General features: G+C 46.1%; 1 protein-coding gene across 1 annotated transcript in view; it reads left to right on the forward strand.

Moving 5' to 3' along the window:
• The first annotated feature begins 205 nt into the window (after positions 1 to 205).
• The window catches only part of Sulf1 (sulfatase 1), a 76,486-nt gene continuing 55,066 nt past the window's right edge, over positions 206 to 21,625 (forward strand). The window contains exons 1-3 of the mRNA XM_048358779.1: positions 206 to 327; positions 592 to 814; positions 12,506 to 12,745. Coding sequence (XP_048214736.1) covers positions 643 to 814; positions 12,506 to 12,745 — 412 coding nt within the window. The 5' untranslated portion in view covers positions 206 to 327; positions 592 to 642. The remainder of the gene's footprint in view (positions 328 to 591; positions 815 to 12,505; positions 12,746 to 21,625) is intronic.

Genomic DNA, 21,625 nt, shown 5'->3' on the forward strand with positions numbered 1-21,625 from the left:
GCCTAGCGGTAGAGGGCTTGCCTCGTATACATGAAGCCCTGGGTTCGATTCCTCAGCACCACGTATATAGAAAATGGCCAGAAGTGGCGGTGCGGTTCTGGTGGTAACGTGCTAGCCTTGAGCAAAAGGAAGCCAGGGACAGTGCTCAGGCCCTGAGTTCAAGCCCCAGGACTGGCCAAAAAAAAAAAAAAAAAGTCTGTTTGAAAACCCTTAACTGATGTTTCCTTTGTATTTCTTTCCTCTTCCCTTTCTAGGACTCCATCTGCAGATGTTCTGAATACTTCTGGGTGTAGAAATTGATTATTCAGCCAGGATACCTAATTCAAGGTATTAGCTCTTGTCAAAAAGCTTTTACGATAAAGCCTTGTGCTGCAAATTATATTTTGGCAACGGCTTGAAACAGGAAGAGCTGGACTGGGAATAAAGGGGGAAGGCGATTTTGCGAAGCAGTCAAGTGCTTGAAACTTCCCCAGTGCCCCGAGGGCTCTCTCTGTCACTCCGTCTATCAGGGTGGACTTCCTGGTCACCCTTTCTCTGCCACTGTGTTTGAGGTTTGGGTTACATTTGAGTCTCCTTTTTTTCTCCTGACAGCCCCAACTTCTACAACTCCGGAGGCTGAGGCATTTTTGTCACTTTTGAGACATGAAGTATTCTTGCTGTGTGCTGGTGTTGGCTGTTTTGGGCACAGAGATGCTGGGGATCCTGTGTTCGACCGTTCGGTCCCCAAGATTCAGAGGAAGGATACAGCAGGAGCGAAAAAACATCAGACCCAACATTATTCTTGTGCTCACCGATGACCAGGATGTGGAGCTGGGTAAGACACTGGGGTTTTCATGTGCTCATTGCTTGTGTCCGGAACCTCAGTCCGATCGGGGATTTGCAAGTGGGCATTTGGGGGCCTTGATTTACTTCCATTACCTTCACCAACGGTCCGGTTCATTCACTGTGCTTGCAGTGCTTCACAGGCATTTAGTTTGCTTCCATATGGACTTTTCTGGGAGTGAGATTTTGACACAGTCTGGGAATAGGCTGGAGAGGGGAGACCGAAGGACAAGAGGGATGAAGAGGTCAAGGACTGAAACCTGAATCTCAGAGACTCTTGGTCAAGAAACTTACAAAATGTTTGGACAAACTTGTTTCAGAAAGTTAAGAGAACTGGCTATTCAGTGTGTGAAAGCACTTTTTTTTTTTGGTCAGTACTGGGGCTTGAACTCAGTGCCTGAGTGCTGACCCCAACAAAGAACTCCCACGGTTCCGCTGGAAGCAAATGTGCTCAAAGCCACAAGGGCTCATCATTGTTTAGTCAGTTGCAAAGTCGGCTCTCACGTCACTTAAAAAGAAAACAAAACGTGTATGGATTTTCAGGTGCCATGCCCAAATGAAAGATCTAATACGTAAGACTTTAGAATGTCTGTGGCTGGTGGTTTGCGTGTTTTGAGTCACCGTTACTCATGTCTGATTTCTCCCTCCTGCATCTCTCTCCTGCTCTTCCCTCTTGCTGTAGCTGAGAACAGGGCTTCTCCTCATAGCTCCTGCTTTCTGCTCAGTGGCTGATACTGCCACCTCTACTCTGTCCCCTCCTGTTCCTTCCTCACTGTTGGATTTATGTTAGGTCTAAGTCACCGTAGGTACACGTTTAGCTGCGGTCCGTCACGTCGCTCAGTCTGTCCACAAACATTCAGTGAACAGCCTGCAAATGCATAGCAGTGCTATAGACTGTCAGAGAAAGAGCTGCTGACGTGTAAGATGGTCCTTGTTTTCACTGGCACAGCAAGATAACTGAATCATAGTGAACCATGGACCAAAAGTTCAAAGAAATCCTTTCTCAGCACAAAAGTGGTGTTTTTGGTCATGGCTATTGCTCAATGCCCATCCTTTAAAAATAACACGCTCCTAATGCTTCTTGAGACTGGCTGCTCTAGGTATTGGTTGGTTTATTTTTCAAATGTTGAACCATCATATCCATTTCTAAGTGTACCATGTGTTAATGTTGAATATGCTCACATCATTGTGTAACCCATCTCCAGAGATTTTACATCATATAAAGCTAAAATTTAGTTACTCAGGAGGCTGAGATCTGAAGGACTGCAGGTCAAGGCCAGCCCAGGGAGAAAAGTTCACCAAACTCTATCTCCAAATGTAGGCAGCAATGAGTATAGTTGTGCTGGCGGATTTACTGTAATCTTTTGGATAGATGCCCAGGAGTGAAATTGCTGGGTCTTAGGGAAGTTGGATATTTAACTTTGTGAATAATCTCCATATGGCTTTCTAGAGTGTTTGAATGCATTTAGATTCCCACCAACAGGTCAGGCCCAGAGAGACAAAGGTTGCATGTTTTCTTCAAATGTGGAAGCTAGAATTCATTTATAAATATATAACTAAATGTTTTGAGAGGTACTCAAGTGTACGCAAATGTATGAACTGAAATACTGCAGATTCGGGGGTGATCTCAGGGTAATTCTTAGAAAGGCTAAATCAAAGGTCAACAAAATCAACACTGGGAAACCGACACTTGAAAGGGGTAAGGGAGGTCCAAGGGGAGGGGGTAACAGTCTCAGCTTCAATGCATATCCTACAAAATTGAGGGGCGGGAGGGGATGGGAAGGGAGGGGTGAGAATGTTGAAAGGGATGACATTGACCCAGACACATTATATTTATAAAATGCTTTGTAGGATGGCAATTCTTTTGTATAATTACTTAAAGATAATAAGCAAACAAATAACCGCAAAAGTAAAAGGATGTGGGGATTTGGCTCAAATGGTAGAGCATTAGCCTAGAAAGTGAGGAGAATTTAAACCCTAGTATAAGCCACCACCCCCCTCCAAAAAATCCTTAAAAACTCTATGTCATTAAACAATATTATTCTCCCTTGTTCCACTCCCACCCCATCCCTGGAGGGCAGCTTTCTAGGTTGTGTCTCTGAAGCTACGGCCTAAGGTACTCAAAGACTATCGAGATGTAAGGTGTATGAATTTCCTTCCTTTTTAAGATTGAGTAATATTCATGTACACAGCAGGTATCACATTGTTTTACCCATTCACTTGTTGGGGAAATTTGAGTTGCTTCCTCCTTTTGACTCCTGAGAAAACTGCTGCTATGAATATGAGCATACAGATAGCTCGGATTCTTGCTTTCCATTCTTTTGCCTAAGGAAGTTCTATCCAGAAGTGGAATTGCTGGATCATTAAGATAAGTTGTTGTTGTTTTGTTTTCGAAGAATCCCATTACTGTTCTCCAAAGCAATAGTACCATTTTACATCTCCAGCTATGCCAAAGTGTTGAAATTTTTCCACAGTCTCATCAACTCTTGCCACTTTTATTTTTTTATTTTGTGCATATATATGCACGTGTGTGGGTGTGTGTTTGTGTGTGTTACAGTAGTAGCCGTCTTATAGTGTGTGATGTGGTATCTAATTGTGATTGTCATATGGTTGGGTTCTATTTTTCGCCTACATGTAACTTAGCTTGCCAGCTTTTAACAAACCTTTACGTATATTCCATTTTTTCATACCTATAAGGCTACAGGCAATTTTTTTTCTTTTGTGTCTCCAAAAAGCTAAAACAGACTTAGAAAACAATGATCAATTTAGAACAATTACCAAAAGATTAACCGAATGTTCTTCCTATTTGGTAAAAACAAAAATGAAACAATTCTGCCTCTTAATCTGGAAAGGCCAAGGCTGAGCGGGCTATGGGCTATAAAGTTTCTGAAGTGGAGCCAGGAAGGGAAGCAGTGGTCAGCAGGATTAAGAACTACTCGCTCATCTTGGAGAACAAGTCACTAATTTTGTGCTCTGAGCAGGGAGTGAGACACATCAGGAACCCATCGATCAAAGCGCTAGAGCCCTGCATGTGGGTATCATTTCGTTGTTTTCCAAAGAACATCCGTTCGCATTGCTGGGAATGAACGGTGTCCTCCCACCCAAGCTGCGTGGATGGGACAGTAATCACTGTCCCAGGACGAAGTCATCTGTGGAGACGTGAAATGACTTAACCTGTGGTCATCTTACTTCTGAAACAACTTTTTCTGGAACTTCCAAAGTTACTCCGGTTGTGCCTTTATGCATCAATGGTTCATACACTTTCAGTCTAAAGCACTGGACAAAAGACTTACAGGAAAATGTTTTTAGTCGGAGAAAGCCCACATGGAAACGATCGTCCTGAAGTTCAGGATAAGGGCTACTTTGGGGTGAGGAATGGTGGCCAAGAACACCGCCCATCTCCACAGTCGGTTTGAATACGTGCGTGTGCAGGATGGGGGAGGGGATGTCTCTTGGAACATACGTACATCTGCATGTAGGCATTGTATTTAAGAACCACCATCTCATCACACTTGGTTAAGCTAGGAGATGTGTTATAAAACCTGCTATTCCTTATGCTTAAATTATGTTTATACATCAAAAGCATGAAAATTTGAGACGAGTAAGAGACTCCTTTAACTTTCTGAACATACGTTCAGCAAGATAGAGATTAGGTGCTAAGATAAATTATCATCTTTCCCCAACGGCCCCTTGGGAGGCGAAATGCGTGCATGCGTGCATTGGCCCATTGATCTCCCCCCAGCGTGGAATTTCCGATGTTCTTGGACGTTGGACTGTGGCTGACATTAGAGCGACCCCGATCTGGTGTTTCTCTCGAGTCGTAAGCGGACTGGAGCACACGCACATGGAGACACTTCGCTTCTTTAAATCAGAGGTCAAAAAAACAAGGTCTTCACCCTGGAGTTCTCCCACAGATGTGTGTTGTTTGACTCACTCAGTTTTGGGTTTGTTTTTGTTTTATTTAATTTTAATGAAGCCAAGAGTTTAAAAAAAAAAAAAAAAAAACAGGTGGTTTCCTGTTCCAATGGGAATCCAGTTTCTGAGCTTTCTTGAACATTCACAAGAAGGAGCGCTTGCATTCCTGGGAGCGAGCCACCCGCTTGAGTCTGAAGGGGTCTCAGGGGATCCCCCCCGCCCTGCGCCCCCCCCCTCAGTGTCCACACCAGAGGGCAGCTGCCACTTCCCAACATGCCCACGGTGGCGCCGGGCTCCAGCCAGAGGAAGTTCCAGAGTCCACACCTCCGTGGACGCTAGGAGCATGACCGCGCTGACCAGCTCAGGCTTGTGTAGCCCCCAGCACAATGCCCCTTCCACAAGGCTGGCTCCTTCTTGGGGGGGGTGCAGATCATGAGTCTCAGTTACCTGGAAGCATTCCAGATTTCTTATCTTTCCTTGTCCCTTCTCCCTCCAATTATTTTTCCGTTTTGATTTTAGCTGGAAACATCTGGGATTTTTTTTTTTCCTGCCAATTTCAAGTTTGGGTGGGAAAACGATAAGCTTTTTTATTATCATTTTTTGTGCTTTTAGAATTCAAATACACGATAGATTGCTAAAGCCACTCATTTATTATTATTATTATTATTAGTTGGTGGCAGTCATGGAGTTTGGGGGTTTCACGCACGCTTCTTTGTGTGTTCTATCCTGTCAGCCACAGCTCTACTTCTGGCTTTTTGATGGTTAGTTAAAGATAAGAATCTCATGGGCTTCCTTCCCCCAGCTGGCTTTGAACAGAGATCTTCTAGTGCTCTACCACTTTAAGCTGAAGCACCACTTCCTGTTTTCTACTGGTCAGTTCGAGATAGAGTCTCACAGACTTTCCTGCCTGGGCTGGTTTTGAACTTCAGTCCTCAGATCTCAGGCTCCTGAGTAGCTAGGGTTACAGGTGTGAGCCATTGGTGCTGGACTAAAGACACTGTTTCATGTTCCATAATTTACCGGGGGAAATCATGGCAGCAAAAGAAGACTACAGTGGTATTTGTTCACTTGAATATTTATCATGAAACTTACATTTTCATAAAACTAGGATATTAACCAATAATCAGAGCGGTGCTGGATTGTTGTCATTACTGTTTACCAAGCCATCAACTGCTATAGGCCACAGGAGGATGTGTGTGAAAATCTCATGTATCTCAGATTTGCATAAATGATGATAATAATGATATTATTTATTACTGAGTTTCTTGCTTCGTGAGTCAAAATAAGACACGTGACGAAAATCTTTGTTATAATCATATAAAATACTGAATAATCAAATGCTAAGAAACTTGAATCAAGAATGGCAAAAATGTGTCTCAGCGTTTAGCATGTCAGTGGAGTAACTCGGGATCTGGATGCACTTGGCCGTTCAGATCGGCAGGACATTTTTCTCCCTCCTAGTCTTCTTTGCGCAGGTCTCGAGGCCTTTGCAGTACGTGCAATGATTTGAATGCCTCGTCCCACCTTCTCCCATCCCCGGTCTGTGACATACTCTGCGCAGCCTTCCTTACTAACCATACACACCTTGTCAACATGGCAGACCTTGCAGGTTTCCTGCTGGGCGCTAATTGTCCTTACCCAGTCACCAGCAACCTTTCCAATGCCTGCTCCACACTTGATTGCTGTCACAGCCTCTCCAGCCCTTGCAGGAGCAGTGACAAATATCTCCCATGCCCACCTGGGACTCTGGCACGGGGACAGTATTTCTTGGCAGTCCTGGGGCTCAGCTGTGGCCTAGACCTTTCTTGTCACCAAGCCGGTTCAATCAGCAGTCAGTACCCCTCTGCCAGCAACACGGTCCTAACCTCAGTAGCGTCAGAGACTCTCTCCAGCTGTCCCCACCACCTAAGACAAGTGAAAACCCTAAAGACATGAGAGTTTTGTTTGGAGACCTAGAGGTAGCGTGTATGGAGAGGGGAAGAAATGGGGGGGGGGGGGGGGCGTGCATGCGCGCTTGCGCCAGTATGGGCTTTGACCTCAGGTCCCAGATTTTATCCCTTAGCTTTTCACCCTACCACGTGAGTCAGAGCTCCACTTCTGGCTTCCTTTGCTGGTTAACTGGAGATAGGACCCTCATGGACTCTCTTTTTCCAGGGCTGGCACCAAACTGCTGTCTTCAGATCTCAGTCTCGTGAGTAGTTAGGATTATAGGCATAAGCCACTAACATCCAGCATATTATTTTTTCAGCAGTAATGGGTTTTGAACTTACGGTCTCCCATTGCTCACCTGGTACTCTACCACTGGAGCCACACTTGAAGCACGGCAGTCCCTGTGGGCCTGTCCCCATCACTACCACTGGCCAATATAAGCCAATATCATTGTTTTAAATTTTAAAGCATGAGAAAAGTAGTCATCCCCTCTTTGGGGATTCACATGAACATCACAGAGGAGAAGGGAAAGGACATGGAAGGTGGTTGAGGTGTCCCTTGTTACCTACAGGATCTCGTGGCCACCAGATGCGGCTGCTCAAGTCCCACACGTAGAATGTCCGCGAGTATTTGCATGCCACATGTGCCCAACCTCTCCAGATGACTTGTGCCCAATACAGTGTCATACTAGGTGTAGTTGTTGTGCTGTAGTACCTAGGGAATAGTGACAGCAAGAAGGTCCATACACATCCAATCCAGATGGGATTCTTTCCAAATATTTTCCATCTGCAGTTGGCTACAGCCACACCACTCCTCACTGACCGTGACTTCCATAAGCATCCTCCCAGACAGGACACAAGCCAAAAGATGTTAAATGAGCCTCCCAAGTGCTTGTGGGTAAGCACCACCACACCTGGCAATGAGTTCTACTGCAGAATCGCTGTGGGAAAGCTCGCAGGTGAAACCTGTGGTCCATCATAGCAAGAGTGGGTGCAGTGCAAGGCGATTGGATTGGCCAGTGTCAATCAACACATAGCTGTAGAGTGGACACAGGTGCTTTGTGTTTTTCTTTCCAGAGGACACATGTACCGCTGGGAGGAGAGACTCCGATTCCTGCACTCCATCATCTGTGCACTCGGTACCCACTGGGATAAGAGGCAGTGATTACCACCACGGTGGTAGTTGGCTGCTAAAGGCCTATAAATCGGAGGCCTCTCCTCCTTCCTCTGGGCCTGAGGTATGGGGGTCGCATAGCCCTGGGGAGGGTAGGAATTCGTGTCTGTCAGCCTCCTTGAAGAGGCCCGATGAAGCAAGAGATGAAAATGCAGAAAGTGAGATCCATCCTGACTGTCATTTGTGTTCTAAAGTCTTGAACACATCAGTGTCATAGTGAGTACACAGCTTGGATGGAGTTTCAGAGCGTGGTCTCTGGGGCAGACACTGCATTGGCATCCGGGCTCTGCTTCTGAGGCTGGACGTGGCCACACAGCTGTTTGATTTAACCCTGTGTGCGTCATTTCATCATCTGGAGCACAGGAGGTCTTCGGTAACAGCGCCCGCCACGGGGGGCCTTGTCAGGGTTGCGCATGTGAAATCCTGTCTGTGGCTCGTCTTATATTCGTGGACGTGGTCTAAGCCACCTGCACCAATCAAAATGAGCCTCTCATGGATGTCTCATCCAGCTCCATACTTCCCTGATTCTGTGTCTAACCCCCAGCCACTTCAGCAAACCAGGGAGCGGGCTTCTAGAAATGGCAGTGTCTGTATCCTGGACACTAAGCCAGCATCTAGAGTGGAATCTAGGGCTCTGCAATCAGTATGTTCTTCAAGTGATCTTTATCTTTATTATTTTATTTTTTATGCCGGCACTGGGGCTTGAAATCAGTACGTGGGTGCCGTCCGTTAGGTTTTTCTGCACAAGTCTGGAACTCCGCTACTTGAGTCACAGCTCTACTGGTGGCTTTTTTGTGGTTACTTGGAGATAAGCCTCTCACAGACTTTGCTGGCTTTGAACCAGGATCCTCAGGTCTCGGTCTCCTAAGTAGCTAGGATTATAGGCAAAAGCCACTGATGCCTAGATGTTTTTGTTTGTTTGGTTAGTGTGTGTGTATGTGTGTGTTATGGGCTCTACTGGGGCTTGAACTCAGGGCCTAGATGCTGTCATTGAGCTATTTTCACCCAAGGCTGATGCTCTACCACATGAGCCTCCGCCTTACTTGGTGCTTTTAGCTGGTTAGTTGGAGACCAGAATCTCACACATTTTCCTGCGTGAGCTGGCTTCAAGCCATGATCCTCAGATTCCAGCCTCCCGAGTAGCTAGGATGATAGGACTGAGCTACCAGCACCTACCTGGCTTCAAGTGATTTTTAGAGTTGGTCTAGCAAAGCCTGAGAAGCTTCTCGTTACTGAGAAGTTGAAGCAGATTCTGTCTGGTTGAAAGGCACCATCTCAGTTCTACCGCAGTGGAGCCGCTGCATGGTCAACGGGGCCTTCGGGAGTCATCCGGGATCTGCATCTTCCCTTTGACCAGGGGACTGGTTGGGCATCCGATGGAGGGGCTGCGTAGGATCTACGGAGGGTCAGCTCAGCTCATTAAGGACATTAGGGGGAGGAGAGGAGAGCCTTGGCTGCCCACTCCAGGCCCTGTGGATCGGGGCTAAGTTTCAGCCCCAGCTCTGATATTCTTTGGACTTTTGATCAGATGTCCACATCTGCAGTCTCAATGAGTGTTTACACAGAGCTGGTACGACTCAGGACCTGGGACAAGCACCTCCAGCTGCATTCCTGTTTTTATTTGAACTCAGTGAAGGCCCACAAAGAAAACTCCTTCTTTGGAACGGACTGTTAGACAGGGACACCGCCTCAGCTGTGTGGTACTCGCTGTTTTCCTGCAGTGCAGGACTCTGCCGTCAGTGAGCACCGAGATGATCTAGGAAGGGGCGCGAAGGAAGCGAATGGGCCTCTCCCGCTGTTCCTCTCACTCCTTTCCCATTCGTTTCCACTCGCGTTTTAGTCATTTATCTCCAGATGTTTACCTTAGCTGTTCCAGCACACACACACCCTCCAGTACGTCTTTGGCTGGCTACAGGCGTATGTTCTTTTCCGTTCTGTACCGCCAACGGACTTTTCCAGCTTTCTTCCTCTACCAAAAATCTCTGAGGTGTTAGTCATTGACAGACCAGCGGTGTCTTAGGACATCAGTGGGACCTGATTCGAGTCGCTCTGTGTCTGGAGAGCCACCTGGTCCAAGCTCTTGTCACTTCGGGGGTAGAGAGCTGCAGCCGCCATCGGCCTATGCAGAGGGTGGACGAGCCATGCATCCATGTCCTCCTAAATTCACAGAACATCCTTGCCAAAGCAGCACCTCTCAAGACCACGTTCCTTATCATATCTTCATACCTCTAGCAATGACTGTTTTGCCGTGTGTGTGTGTGTGTGTGTGCGTGCGTGCGTGCGTGTGTGGTTTTTTGCATGTCTATGTGCTGTGACTGGGACTTAACCTCAGGACCTGGATGCTGTCCCTTAGCTCTTTCACTCGAGGCCGGTGCTCTACTACTTGAGCCTCATATTCACTTCAACCTCTGCTGGTTGATTGGAGATAAGAGTGTCACACTTTCCTGCCCAGGCTGGCTTCAAATAGTGATCCTTAGATCTCAGCTTGCTGAGTAGTAGTAGCATGAGCCGCTGATACGTGTGTGTGTGTGTGTGTGTGTGTGTGTGTGTGTGTGTGTGTGGTTTGTTTTCCAAGACAAGATTTTGCCCAGACTGGCCTGAAATTCCTCATCGTTGTGCCTTCATCTTCGAGGGCCACCCCACCTGGCTCTCTGCCTTGTTTTCATCTCTCCTTTGAAAGCAAATTAACTCTGTCTTGCATTCAAGTTATGTGCTACCTCTGCTTTAACATTTCCATTTCCTTTTCCTTTTTCACGCCGGGACCCGCGTGTGCCATTCACGTGGCCCCCACTGGTTCTTGCGACCCCTGAGTGTCATTCGTGTCACCTTCCCTCTGTCCCCAGCCGTGGTCCCCACCCACCCAACACCTTCTTCTGTGTCTTTCATTTGTCCTCACATCTCCCTTCAGAACTCTTAGGTAGCATCATTATTCCAGGCACCTGTTTCCTTACATGAGCCACAACCACACTTCACATCCCTGTATGTCGCTTTGCAAATCTGCTTACACAATGTCTGCTTGTAGCTTTCATCGACAGAGAGTTGACTCCTAAGGACCAGAGGTGGAGAACACCAAGGGTGGGGGATGGTCCCCTCGGGTGCAGAGGCTGGGAGAGTGCTCCAGGGTGGGGGGTGGGGTCCCCCCCCCCCCCCGTGCCGAGTCGGGGAGAGTGCCCCCCGTGAAGTGGGCACTTCACTACAGGCTGTTTACTGACAACAAAAGGTTTTTCATCCCCAGAAAACAACCAGAAGAGAAAGAGCTGCTAGGAGCCTTCCTGGCTGAGGCGGGTCTTGAGGCGCTTAGGAGACCCCATTAGAAATCTCCCTCCTTGCTCACAAGTGTCATGGGCGTGGAATAAAAGCTAACCTAGGAGGAAATCAGGCACAGTGTGGATTTTGAGGCCCTCGCGTGTTTCTCTTCTGCTCTTCTGCTCTTCTGGTTGCATTGCGATTCCCTTCCAGGCTGGAAAGCGCAGACTTCCTCCCTTTCATTGGAAGGAGCGAGACCTGCTGGAAACCGAAGCTCCGGGACTGAAATGCTAGGGGCTTGGCTGAGGCTCGGCAGAGCATTTCTTGACAAGCTCTGAAAAGACTATTGAATTCTGCCCTGCGCTTTTCTGCAGCGTTTGGGGGTGTTTCAGCTGCAGTGTGTGGCTGGGCATAGTCATCAAAATAGGCTGTTTTCCCCCTCCTTTCTTAGCAATCTTATGTTACCATTTCATCCTGAGAGGTAAAAATGAATATTTTTTTAAATGAATATCTTTTATGACCATGGAAAAATACTCCCTGAGTATAAGAGTATAAGAGAATAGTTGTTTCCTAAGTAAATAACTAGCTTAAAAATTACATATAGGCGAGGTGCTAGTGGCTGTAATCCTAGCTCCTAGCTACTCAAAAGGATGAGACTCTGATCTCCAATGAACCACCAGAAAAGCCAGAAAGGGATCTCTGATTCAAGTGGTGAAGTACTAGCCTTGAGGGAAAAATAAATAAAAACAACAACAACGAAATAAAAGCTCAGTGTCAACACCCAGTCTCTGAGTTCTGAGGCCCAAGACTGGCACAAACAAACAATATGTAAACTAGGCAAAGTGGGAATTAGTGGTTGCGGCTTGACAGAAAAATTGGCAGAGGTTTGGTTAGCTTGCTAGAGGTACCAACTTAAATGGAAGAACTTTTTGTTTGAAATGAAATACAGATATTTTGAAGGAACTTTTACTTAATAAAATTTTCTCTTTTCTTTCATATGATTAAAATATCACATCTAGTCATCTCTGTTTTTCCCCAGTGTTTTCATGTGTGGTGAGTCTTTTATGCTGGTGTGTAACTAGCTATTGTTCAGTGTTAGTCTTCAAGGGGCTGCTGAGTCTGTTTCCTACCTATAATTCTACCTTTAATGGTCAGACTAGCCTATGTTTTCCCCACCCTTTGTGATTAAGGGAACGAGAAGCTGAAATGTGTGTATCATTCCACAAAATGCTTGAGACATTACGTCTTCAAAGGTTTCATTTTGATCTAGAAATGAGAACTGATCAAACCCTAGGCCCCTCCAACTCCTGGGAGGGGGTCAATGCATCGAGAGGCAGATAAAGAGTGATGGACAGATGTGGTATTCATGAGCCTCCGTGAGGTACACTTTGCTAAACCACGCTGGAATTGTGCCTTTTAGGGTCCCTGCAAGTCATGAACAAAACGAGGAAGATTATGGAGCACGGGGGGACCACCTTTACCAATGCCTTTGTGACCACACCCATGTGCTGCCCGTCCAGGTCATCCATGCTCACAGGAAAGTATGTGCACAACCACAATGTCTACACCAACAACGAGAACTGCTCTTCACCCTCGTGGCAGGCGATGCACGAACCTCGGACCTTCGCTGTCTATCTGAACAACACTGGCTACAGAACAGGTAAAGGATATCACGTCACCCCGATGCCTCTGTGTCTTAGACGCAGGCAAGAAAAAACATGCACTGTAATGGATGGGAACTTCCAATAAGCTTCTGAATGAAAACAAGTCTAGCTTCTCTCTTCTCCGTCAGAATCCTGTCCATCCATTCCTGTCATTCCATATTCTATTGCTATACTGGAATACCTGCAACTAGAAATTTATAAAGGAAAGATGTGTATGTAGTACATAGTTCTGGATGTTAGGAAGTCCAAGAGCATGGTGACAGCTTCCTACAAGGGCTTTGCTGTTGTGTTACCACATGGCAAAGGCCGGGAAAGCAGACAAGTACATGCAGAGGAGACAAGACAGGAGAGGTAGTCTTTATAACAACCTGCTTTCCAGGCAACTGGTCTACTTCTTTGAGAAAGCCATTAATCCCTCTTAACCTAACCACCTCCTAAAGGCCCCATCACAAGGGACATCGAACCACAGCACGAGTTTCAGAGCAGGCAAATCATATTCAAACCACATTGCTCACTTTTTACTCTGAAGAATACACCAGGGAGAGTTCCTTCAGAGACGTCTGGAGGACCTCAGTGAACACAATATATTAATGTGTTGTAGCCATGCAAGTACCCAGAAATTGGAAATTTCCAGGATAACCTGCAATGAATGAGGTTATTTATTTGTGTTGCTACTGGAGCTTGAACTAGGTACTGTCCCTTAGCTCTTTACACTTAACATGGTGCTTTACTGCTTGAGCCTCAGCTCCATTTCTAACTTTTTGCTGATTACTTGGAGATATGAGTCTCATGGACATTCCTACACAGGCTGGCTTTGAACCACGATCTTTAGCCTCTTGTGTAGTTAGGAATGCAGATAGGAGCCACCAGTACCTGTCATGAATGAGTTTTTGTCCTGTTTCCTTTTTATCTAAACCCCTCAGATCTCAAGGAGTCATGGTACAATTTGAGAGATGTTTTTAGGTGTGGATAAACTTCTCCTGATTGTTTCAGTGAGAAATTATTAAATATTTCCAAGCTGCTAAGTACCTATGCAAAGGCTGGGACATAGTAGAAGAGCCAAACTACTTATTGAGTAAAGAAATCAATGATGTGGACCATACATAATCAAGGAGATTTGAAGCATTAGGTTAGGTTAAGTCTTGATCATTATTGCCAAGGTGCTGTACAGAGGGGTTACAGTTACATGAGTCAGGTAATGAGTATATTTCTTTTTGAACAGTGTCACCCACTGCTCATTCTCTCCATTTCCCCCTTCTTCTCCTCTTCTCCCCCCTACGAACTGTATAGATCATTTCCAACGTAGTGTCTAGTGAATATCATTGCTGAATTGATTCACTCTTTGTCCCACCATTTCTTTACTTCCCTTTCCCTTCCCCAAATCAGATTGACTTATATATAAGACAAAGGGTACAGAAATCACATACAGCAACAAAAGGGAATAAACAACAAAAAAAAAAAAAGAGGAAGGGGTGGGAAAGAACCACAAACAGTATAATAATAATAATAATAAAAGACCCCAAAGAAGCATAGGTTTGGGGCTGGGGATATGGCCTAGTGGCAAGAGCACTTGCCTCCTATACATGAAGCCCTGGGTTCGATTCCCCAGCACCACATATATAGAAAATGGCCAGAAGTGGCGCTGTGGCTCAAGTGGCAGAGCGCTAGCCTTGAGCAAAAAAGAAGCCAAGGACAGTGCTCAGGCCCTGAGTCCAAGGCCCAGAACTGGCAAAAAAAGAAGCATAGGCTTCATGGTTTCCCTCATTTGTAATCATTAGGAAGCACCTATAAATCTACAAGTAAACCAAATGGGTAGTTAAAGACAAGTAATTACTCTTGGACATGATTAATTAAACAGCACTCTAAACATTCATTCACTAGGATATTCCAAAAGAGGATAGTCTTAGGAGATGATCGTAAGAGCTCGATAGCTGTGTGCATGGGACGGTCTAGAATGATGCTTATCTAAATGAGCTCCTAGAAATGGAAGCAAGGTAGTTTTTTGTTTGTTTGTTTGTTTTTGATTATACAGTCATGGACATTTTTAGAACTCTACCTTTTGGAAGAGAAGAAGCTCTCCTGCTGTATTTTCTTTCTTCCCGTCATCGTTTAACCTACCCAGGGCAACATGAGGGAAGCAGTTTTAAAATTGAGGAGCTCTTTCCAGAGCACTGTGGACTTGGAGCCCACTGAGAAAGGAGCACGGCTCCGACAGGAAGTGGGACCCCTGACTGCTCGCTCCCTGTGTTGCATCCTGTCCTAGGGGCTTCTGAGACCCCCCTGGGACGGAAGCGGGGCTGTGGAGGAAGAAGGAGCTTCGGGGCAGAAATTAGGTTTGGATTGTGTCCCCTCAGGAACCAGGATTGAAGGTGACATCATCGAAGCTCCTTGAGCCAGGGGCCAGTGACTCACTCACGATAGCTACGCAGGAAGCTGGCATCTGAGGATCCTGGTTTGAAGCCAGCCACGGCAGGAAAGTCTGTGGAAACTCTTATCTCCAATGAGCCAGCAAAAAGCTGGAGGTAGGGCTGTGACTCAAGTGGTAGAGCACTAGCCTTGAGCACGAAAGGGTCAGGGCTTAGGCCCCAAATTCAAGCCCCAGTATTGGTGCACGCACGCACACGCACACGCACGCACATGCACACAAGGTTTGTTCTAAAATGACTTTCAGGCCTATAAATTCCTCTCAAGAAAAAAGTTTCTGATAACAATTCCCCTAAATCTTAAAAATAATAATAATAATAATTAAAGGAGGGTGGTGTGTAGCTCAGGGGTAGAGCATTTGACTGGCTGGGTGCTAGTATCACATACATATAATTCTAGCTACGGAGGAGGCTGCTGTCTAAGGATCTCAGTTCAAAGCCAGCCCAGGCAAGAGAGAGACCCTTAGTCCAATTAGCCACCAAAAAGCTAGAAGTGGCACTGTGCCTCAAGTGGTAGAGTCCTAGCCCTGAGCAAAAGAAGCTCAGGAGCAGTGCTTAGGCCCTGAGTTCAAACCCCAGGACTGGCAAAAAGGAAAGAAAAAGAAATTAATCTTTCCCATTGGATTCAGGAATACGTGCTCACTTGCTTTTTGGAAGAACCCCCCGGCCCTACCTATTGATTGTGCAAATGATGGCATTGTCACTCATAGGCGTCTTGCAGAAGCAGTCCCTCTGCTGTCTCAAGGGTGTTCGCTTCTGTGAAGAAGAGCAACTGGGTAGCAGGAGGCTTAGAGAAACTACCTTACCCATAGTGTGTTTTCTCCCATTAGTGACTTAAATTTATAGCACCTTTCATTCAAGGACTCTAAAGCAATTTGCAAAACCATCCCCCTCCCTGTAAGGTTCATGGATGGTGATTGCACTCGGCCGAGTTTTATAACTGAAACTGGGACACGAAACACTGCACAGGCAGCCCAGAAGAAGAAGCCAGAATGGTCCCTGAATGCCTGGTGGCTGAGTTTAACCACCAAATTGGGGTTTGCTCACGGGAAGTGTTGCGTGAAACCAGTGCCTTCTGAATCCCAGTCTCCCTGTCATTTAATCCTAGCAGCAGACTCGGAACTGGAAGGAATGGAGGCCCAGTCGCCCAAGTTTGCTGATGATATTTAAGGAACAGAGACGCAGCGTGAGATAGAACCCTACCAAGTCATGGCAAAGCCAGTTGGTTTATTCAGGGCTGACTCAGGAAAGATGAGAAGAGAAGAGAATCGGCTGTTGCAGCATATTTGCTATCTGCCAGCCACGTTAGCTAACCTAGTCAGCTCGAGAATGCTTGGAAGGAAGAGCTCACCCGGGTGACCATTAGAGAAAGGGAGGCTCCCAAAGGTTAATTGTAGACGGCCACAGTCCCTCAGTGGCGGAGGGAAGCCGGCACATAGGACCCTGGGTATTTTCTCTTCCCCTGATCTTATTTATGGACACATTATTGATCCTGCTCTGCTCCAAAAGCCTACCGCCCGTCACATGCAACAAGAACAGAGCAATAGGGAGCCTGACAAGCAGACACAGGAGGATAGCTAACATCCAGGCAAAGTTGCCACGAGGTTATAGAGGAAGATTGTCAGCGCGTGGGGTGTGGGGGGTAGTGCGTGTGTGTGTGTGATGTGTGTGCCCGCTAGCCCAAGGACTTGAACTCAGGACCCCATCTTGCGTACCTGCCAGTAGCTCGTGCTCTGCAGGAGCCATACTTCCAGTTGGACATTTTGCTTCTTGAAGACGGAATCTTGCAGTCTCTTCTGCCTCGGCTGACTTTGAACCCAGCTCCTCCAGATTCTAGCCTCTTCGGTAGCTGGGATTACAGACAGGAGCCACCAGCACCTGGCACGACTGCTTGGGTAGAGTTGCTTCCGACGGCAGATGCACAAGTAGAAACAGGATCCCTTCCAAAGTTCAGTGGGTCACTACAATAAATTACAGTAACTCACACAGTTACCCCACGGTGGTTAGGAAGGTTTGACTACAGCTCAGTGATACTTAAAGCGTCTCTGATTTTATGTTCATTTTCTTCTTTTTGAACCATAGTCCTGCTAGGTTCCCAAGCTGGCTTGAAACTCTTAACCCCCTACAATTAGCTGCTCCAGTCCTGAGATTAGAAGCATACTCCAAGATGACTGGCCATCATGTGGTTTGTTCTTTCATTTTTTGGAGGAACAAAATTATACCCACGAGATTAATGTGACCTGCACATGTAAAGGGATGCTCTGATGGGAGGAGCTGGTACCAAGAGCTTGGTCATCAGCAGTGGGGCGGGGGAGTGCCTAAGGGTCAGCAAGCTCGCTGCAGCCGGGTCCCCTAGCTGGGTGCTCTAGCTGGAACCTCTAGCTGGTGTTCTAACTGGGTCCCTTAGCTGGCTGCTCTCGCTGGGTCCTCTGCCTGGGTCCTCTAGCTGGGTGCTCTAGCTGGGTCCTCTAGCTGGGTCCTCTAGCTGGGTCCTCTACCTGGGTCCTCTAGCTAGGTGCTCTATCTGGGTCCTCTAGCTGGGTGCTCTAGCTGGGTCCTCTAGCTGGGTCCTCTAGCTGGGTGCTCTAGCTGGGTCTTCTAGCTGTGTCCTCTCCCTGGGTCCTCTAGCTAGGTGCTCTATCTGGGTCCCTTAGCTGGCTGCTCTCGCTGGGTCCTCTGCCTGGGTCCTCTAGCTGGGTCCTCTAGCTGGGTCCTCTAGCTGGGTCCCTTAGCTAGCTGCTCTCGCTGGGTCCTCTGCCTGGGTCCTCTAGCTGGGTCCTCTGCCTGGGTCCTCTAGCTGGGTCCTCTACCTGGGTCCTCTAGCTAGGTGCTCTATCTGAGTCCTCTAGCTGGGTGCTCTAGCTGGGTCCTCTAGCTGGGTCCCTTAGCTGGGTGCTCTAGCTGGATCCTCTAGCTGGGTGCTCTAGCTGGGTGCTCTAGCTGGGTGCTCTATCTGAGTCCTCTAGCTGGGTGCTCTACCTGGGTGCTCTACCTGGGTGCTCTAGCTGGGTGCTCTATCTGGGTCCTCTATCTGGATCCTCTATCTGGAACCTCTAGCTGGGTGCTCTATCTGGGTCCCTTAGCTGGGTCCTCTAGCTGGGTGCTCTAGCTGGGTGCTCTAACTGGGTGCTCTAACTGGAACCTCTAGCTGGTGTTCTAACTGGGTCCCTTAGCTGGCTGCTCTCGCTGGGTCCTCTGCCTGGGTCCTCTAGCTGGGTCCTCTAGCTGGGTCCCTTAGCTGGGTCCTCTAGCTGGGTCCTCTAGCTAGGTGCTCTAGCTGGGTCTTCTAGCTGGGTCCTCTACCTGGGTCCTCTAGCTAGGTGCTCTATCTGAGTCCTCTAGCTGGGTGCTCTAGCTGGGTCCTCTAGCTGGGTCCCTTAGCTGGGTCCTCTAGCTGGGTGCTCTAACTGGGTGCTCTAGCTCAGTGCTCTAACTGGGTGCTCTCTCTGGGACAGAGAGTTGGTTTGCTCCTGGGAACCAAGTGTGGTTGTATAATGAGACTTCTTCAGGTCTTGAAACACTGAGGTTATAATGGAGTTTGTAGTGAGTCATTCTTCAACATAAAGTTCCTTAAGAAAAGCAAGGTGCAGGAAAAGGATATTATGCGCTCAAGAAAGTAAATTTGGGAGCTAGGAGAGGAAGGAAGAAAAGGAAGAGAGAAAGGAAGCAATGAACTGATATTTACTCACTAATAACTCAGAAAGTTTACAAATTGGAAAAACTAAAAGATCAGCAATAGAGAGCAATGTCCTCTGAATTTATCTCTGACAAGGAAATATTGAAATATCTCAGAATTAGGAACTAATTTTAGGTGTCTTTGTGATAATACTTAACTATGGACAGTGGCTTATGTGATAACATACAAATAAGCACATAGAAATGACAGGGATGTAAGAAAATAATGAGAATTGGTAAGTAGATATTAAACCTTATATTTATGGGACACTAAGCTAGCAGAAAACAAATGCACAAAGACTTTCTTGGTGTCTTAATGATGAATTTATTAATTTGGAACACAGAACTGTAACCCTAAGAAAAATGACAGGAGCTGAAATACATATGGATTCATAAATATCCATCTAGAGCAACGTACTAGGAAGCCATAAGTTTTATGACGGCTTAGAGAAGATAAATTACCAGGAGGCTTATTTTGGGAGGTGTCCAAAATACATGGATTTAATGAGTTGAATTGATCCAATATTAGATTTACCACTGTATGACATGATTATTTTTTTTTCGGAATTTAGGCATGTTTTTGGCCTGGCTTAGCCTAAATTTTTCTACCTTTAACTCATGGAAAATATGAGTTCAAGAAGGAGAAAACCAGTCACATGCCCATTACACTTTGTCCTGACAAGTAGAGGGGAACAGCATGGATTATCTGTCATAAAAAAAAAAAAAACGAATGTTCTCCCTGAGATCTGCTTACAATGAGGGTGCAGGCATTAACAGGAAACTTACCATGAGTTGTTAGGTAACAACAATTCTCCTGAATTGAGAGGCAGCACCAAAGGCCAGACAGAACCCTGAAGTAAAAGACAGGTGCTGTAGTCATAGCCTAGATTACCCTGAATATGTTTTGAAGGTCAAGGCCACTTTCTCAACCCTAAAATGCAGAAATTGGCCTTGAATACCTCCCCAAGCTTTCTCTCCTATTCAAAATTATATTGCAGCTGTATCAACTTCACTATAAGTAATATGTTAATTCATTAAATGTATGATATTCAAATTATGATGCATAGTACATGAAATCATATATAAATCATGCATGCATAGTATGGAAGGGGGAAAGGTCTACACTAACAGGGGTAGAGACATGAAGTAAAGTTAATTGAGAGACAGGGTCTATATTGCCCCAGCAGGCTTAAACTCTTGGGCTCAAGCAATCCTCCTCCAGAGCTTCCCTAACAGCTGGGATTACAGGCTTATGACACTGTGCCTTACTTTGCTATATGCATATTTTCCCCAAAGAATTTGGTGGGTTGTGTGTGTGTGTGTGTGTGTGTGTGTGTGTGTGTGTGTGTGTGTATGTATGTGATGGTACTGGGACTTGAACTCAGGGTCTGAGCACTGTCTCTGAATGTTTTTGCTCAAGGCTCCCACTTGAGCCACAGTTCCACTTGTAGTTGTGTTTGGGGGTGGGGAAGAGGGGTATAGTTAATGGGAGATAAGAGTCTCATGGATTTTCCTGCCTGGGCTGGCTTGGAACTAGGATTCTCAGATCTCAGCCTCCTGAGTAGCATGAACTACTACTACTCTTCGGAAGAGAATTCTCTTGTATCAAATCAGTTTAGACAAAGTAATCAAGTTTTTAATTCTGTATCTGTGTGTGTGTGTGTGTGTGCGCGCGTGTGCGTGTGCGCACGTGCATGTGCATGCTAGGGCTTGAATTCAAAACCAGCGGGCTCTCCCTTAGCTTTTTTGTTCAAAGCTGGCACTTTGCCACTTAAACCACAACTCTACCTCTGGCTTTTTGGTGGTTAATTGGAGCTGAGAGGTTCATGGACCTTCCTGCCCAGACTGGCTTCAAACTGCAATCTTCAAATTGCAGCCTAAGCTAAGATTATAGCCACCAGCACCCAGGCTCTATGTCCTGTTACATTAAAAAGTTTATGTTACTTGTAGAAAGTATATTTACTTATTGTCTAGTATGGAATTTCCCGAAATGTAGAATTCACTAAGGAAAGACAAGCAAATATTCTTGTTTTTATGAATTACGGTATTATAGATTTTTTTTGACAGGTACATAAACGTGCACCCTGACACGTACAAAATAGAACCACACTGTAACTGAGAAGACACTGGAGTGTGCAGATATTGCCTATCTTCACTGGATTACAATCCAGTTGGGAAAAACAAATCCATGTATAAAAACTGACATAAATCACAATTTTAACTAGGTTCCACACTATGAGTATTTATAGTTATTACTGGGAGACCGTGATACTCCAAATCTATCAATTACATAGAGTAAACTTACAACTAGCATATCATTCAGTATATTCAAATTTTGTCACAGCAGATCTTTTTGTAGTTACCATGACTGAGTGAAAAATAAATGCTGTGGCTTTAAGTAGTTAAGGGAAACTTTCCTAAGGATTATGTAATCGGCAACTCTAGGCCGAAGTAGCTTGGCCTTCAGCCAACAATAATTATAATCAGAGTTTTCTTACCTTTCTCCCTGTCACCCAGGCTTCATCCACCTTCTTAGGTAGAACCTGTGAAGGGAAATGTTTAATAGTGTCCAAAGGGACAGAAAGATACAGAAGGGTGGGTCTGTGTCATGCTGCAATGCATTCTGATAACAGCAGCTGACTGGAACAGCTGAAAACCTTTGAGCTATCCATAACCGAAGCATAGACGTCATGACAGCATGGGCCAGAAAAGAAAACTTACCTTAGGGAAGGAAAGAGATTGAACACATCTGGAGGAAAGACAGAAATCCTGATAATC

The sequence above is a fragment of the Perognathus longimembris genome, chromosome 12, assembly GCF_023159225.1.
Source record: "Perognathus longimembris pacificus isolate PPM17 chromosome 12, ASM2315922v1, whole genome shotgun sequence".
NCBI classification, from domain to species: domain Eukaryota; kingdom Metazoa; phylum Chordata; class Mammalia; order Rodentia; family Heteromyidae; genus Perognathus; species Perognathus longimembris.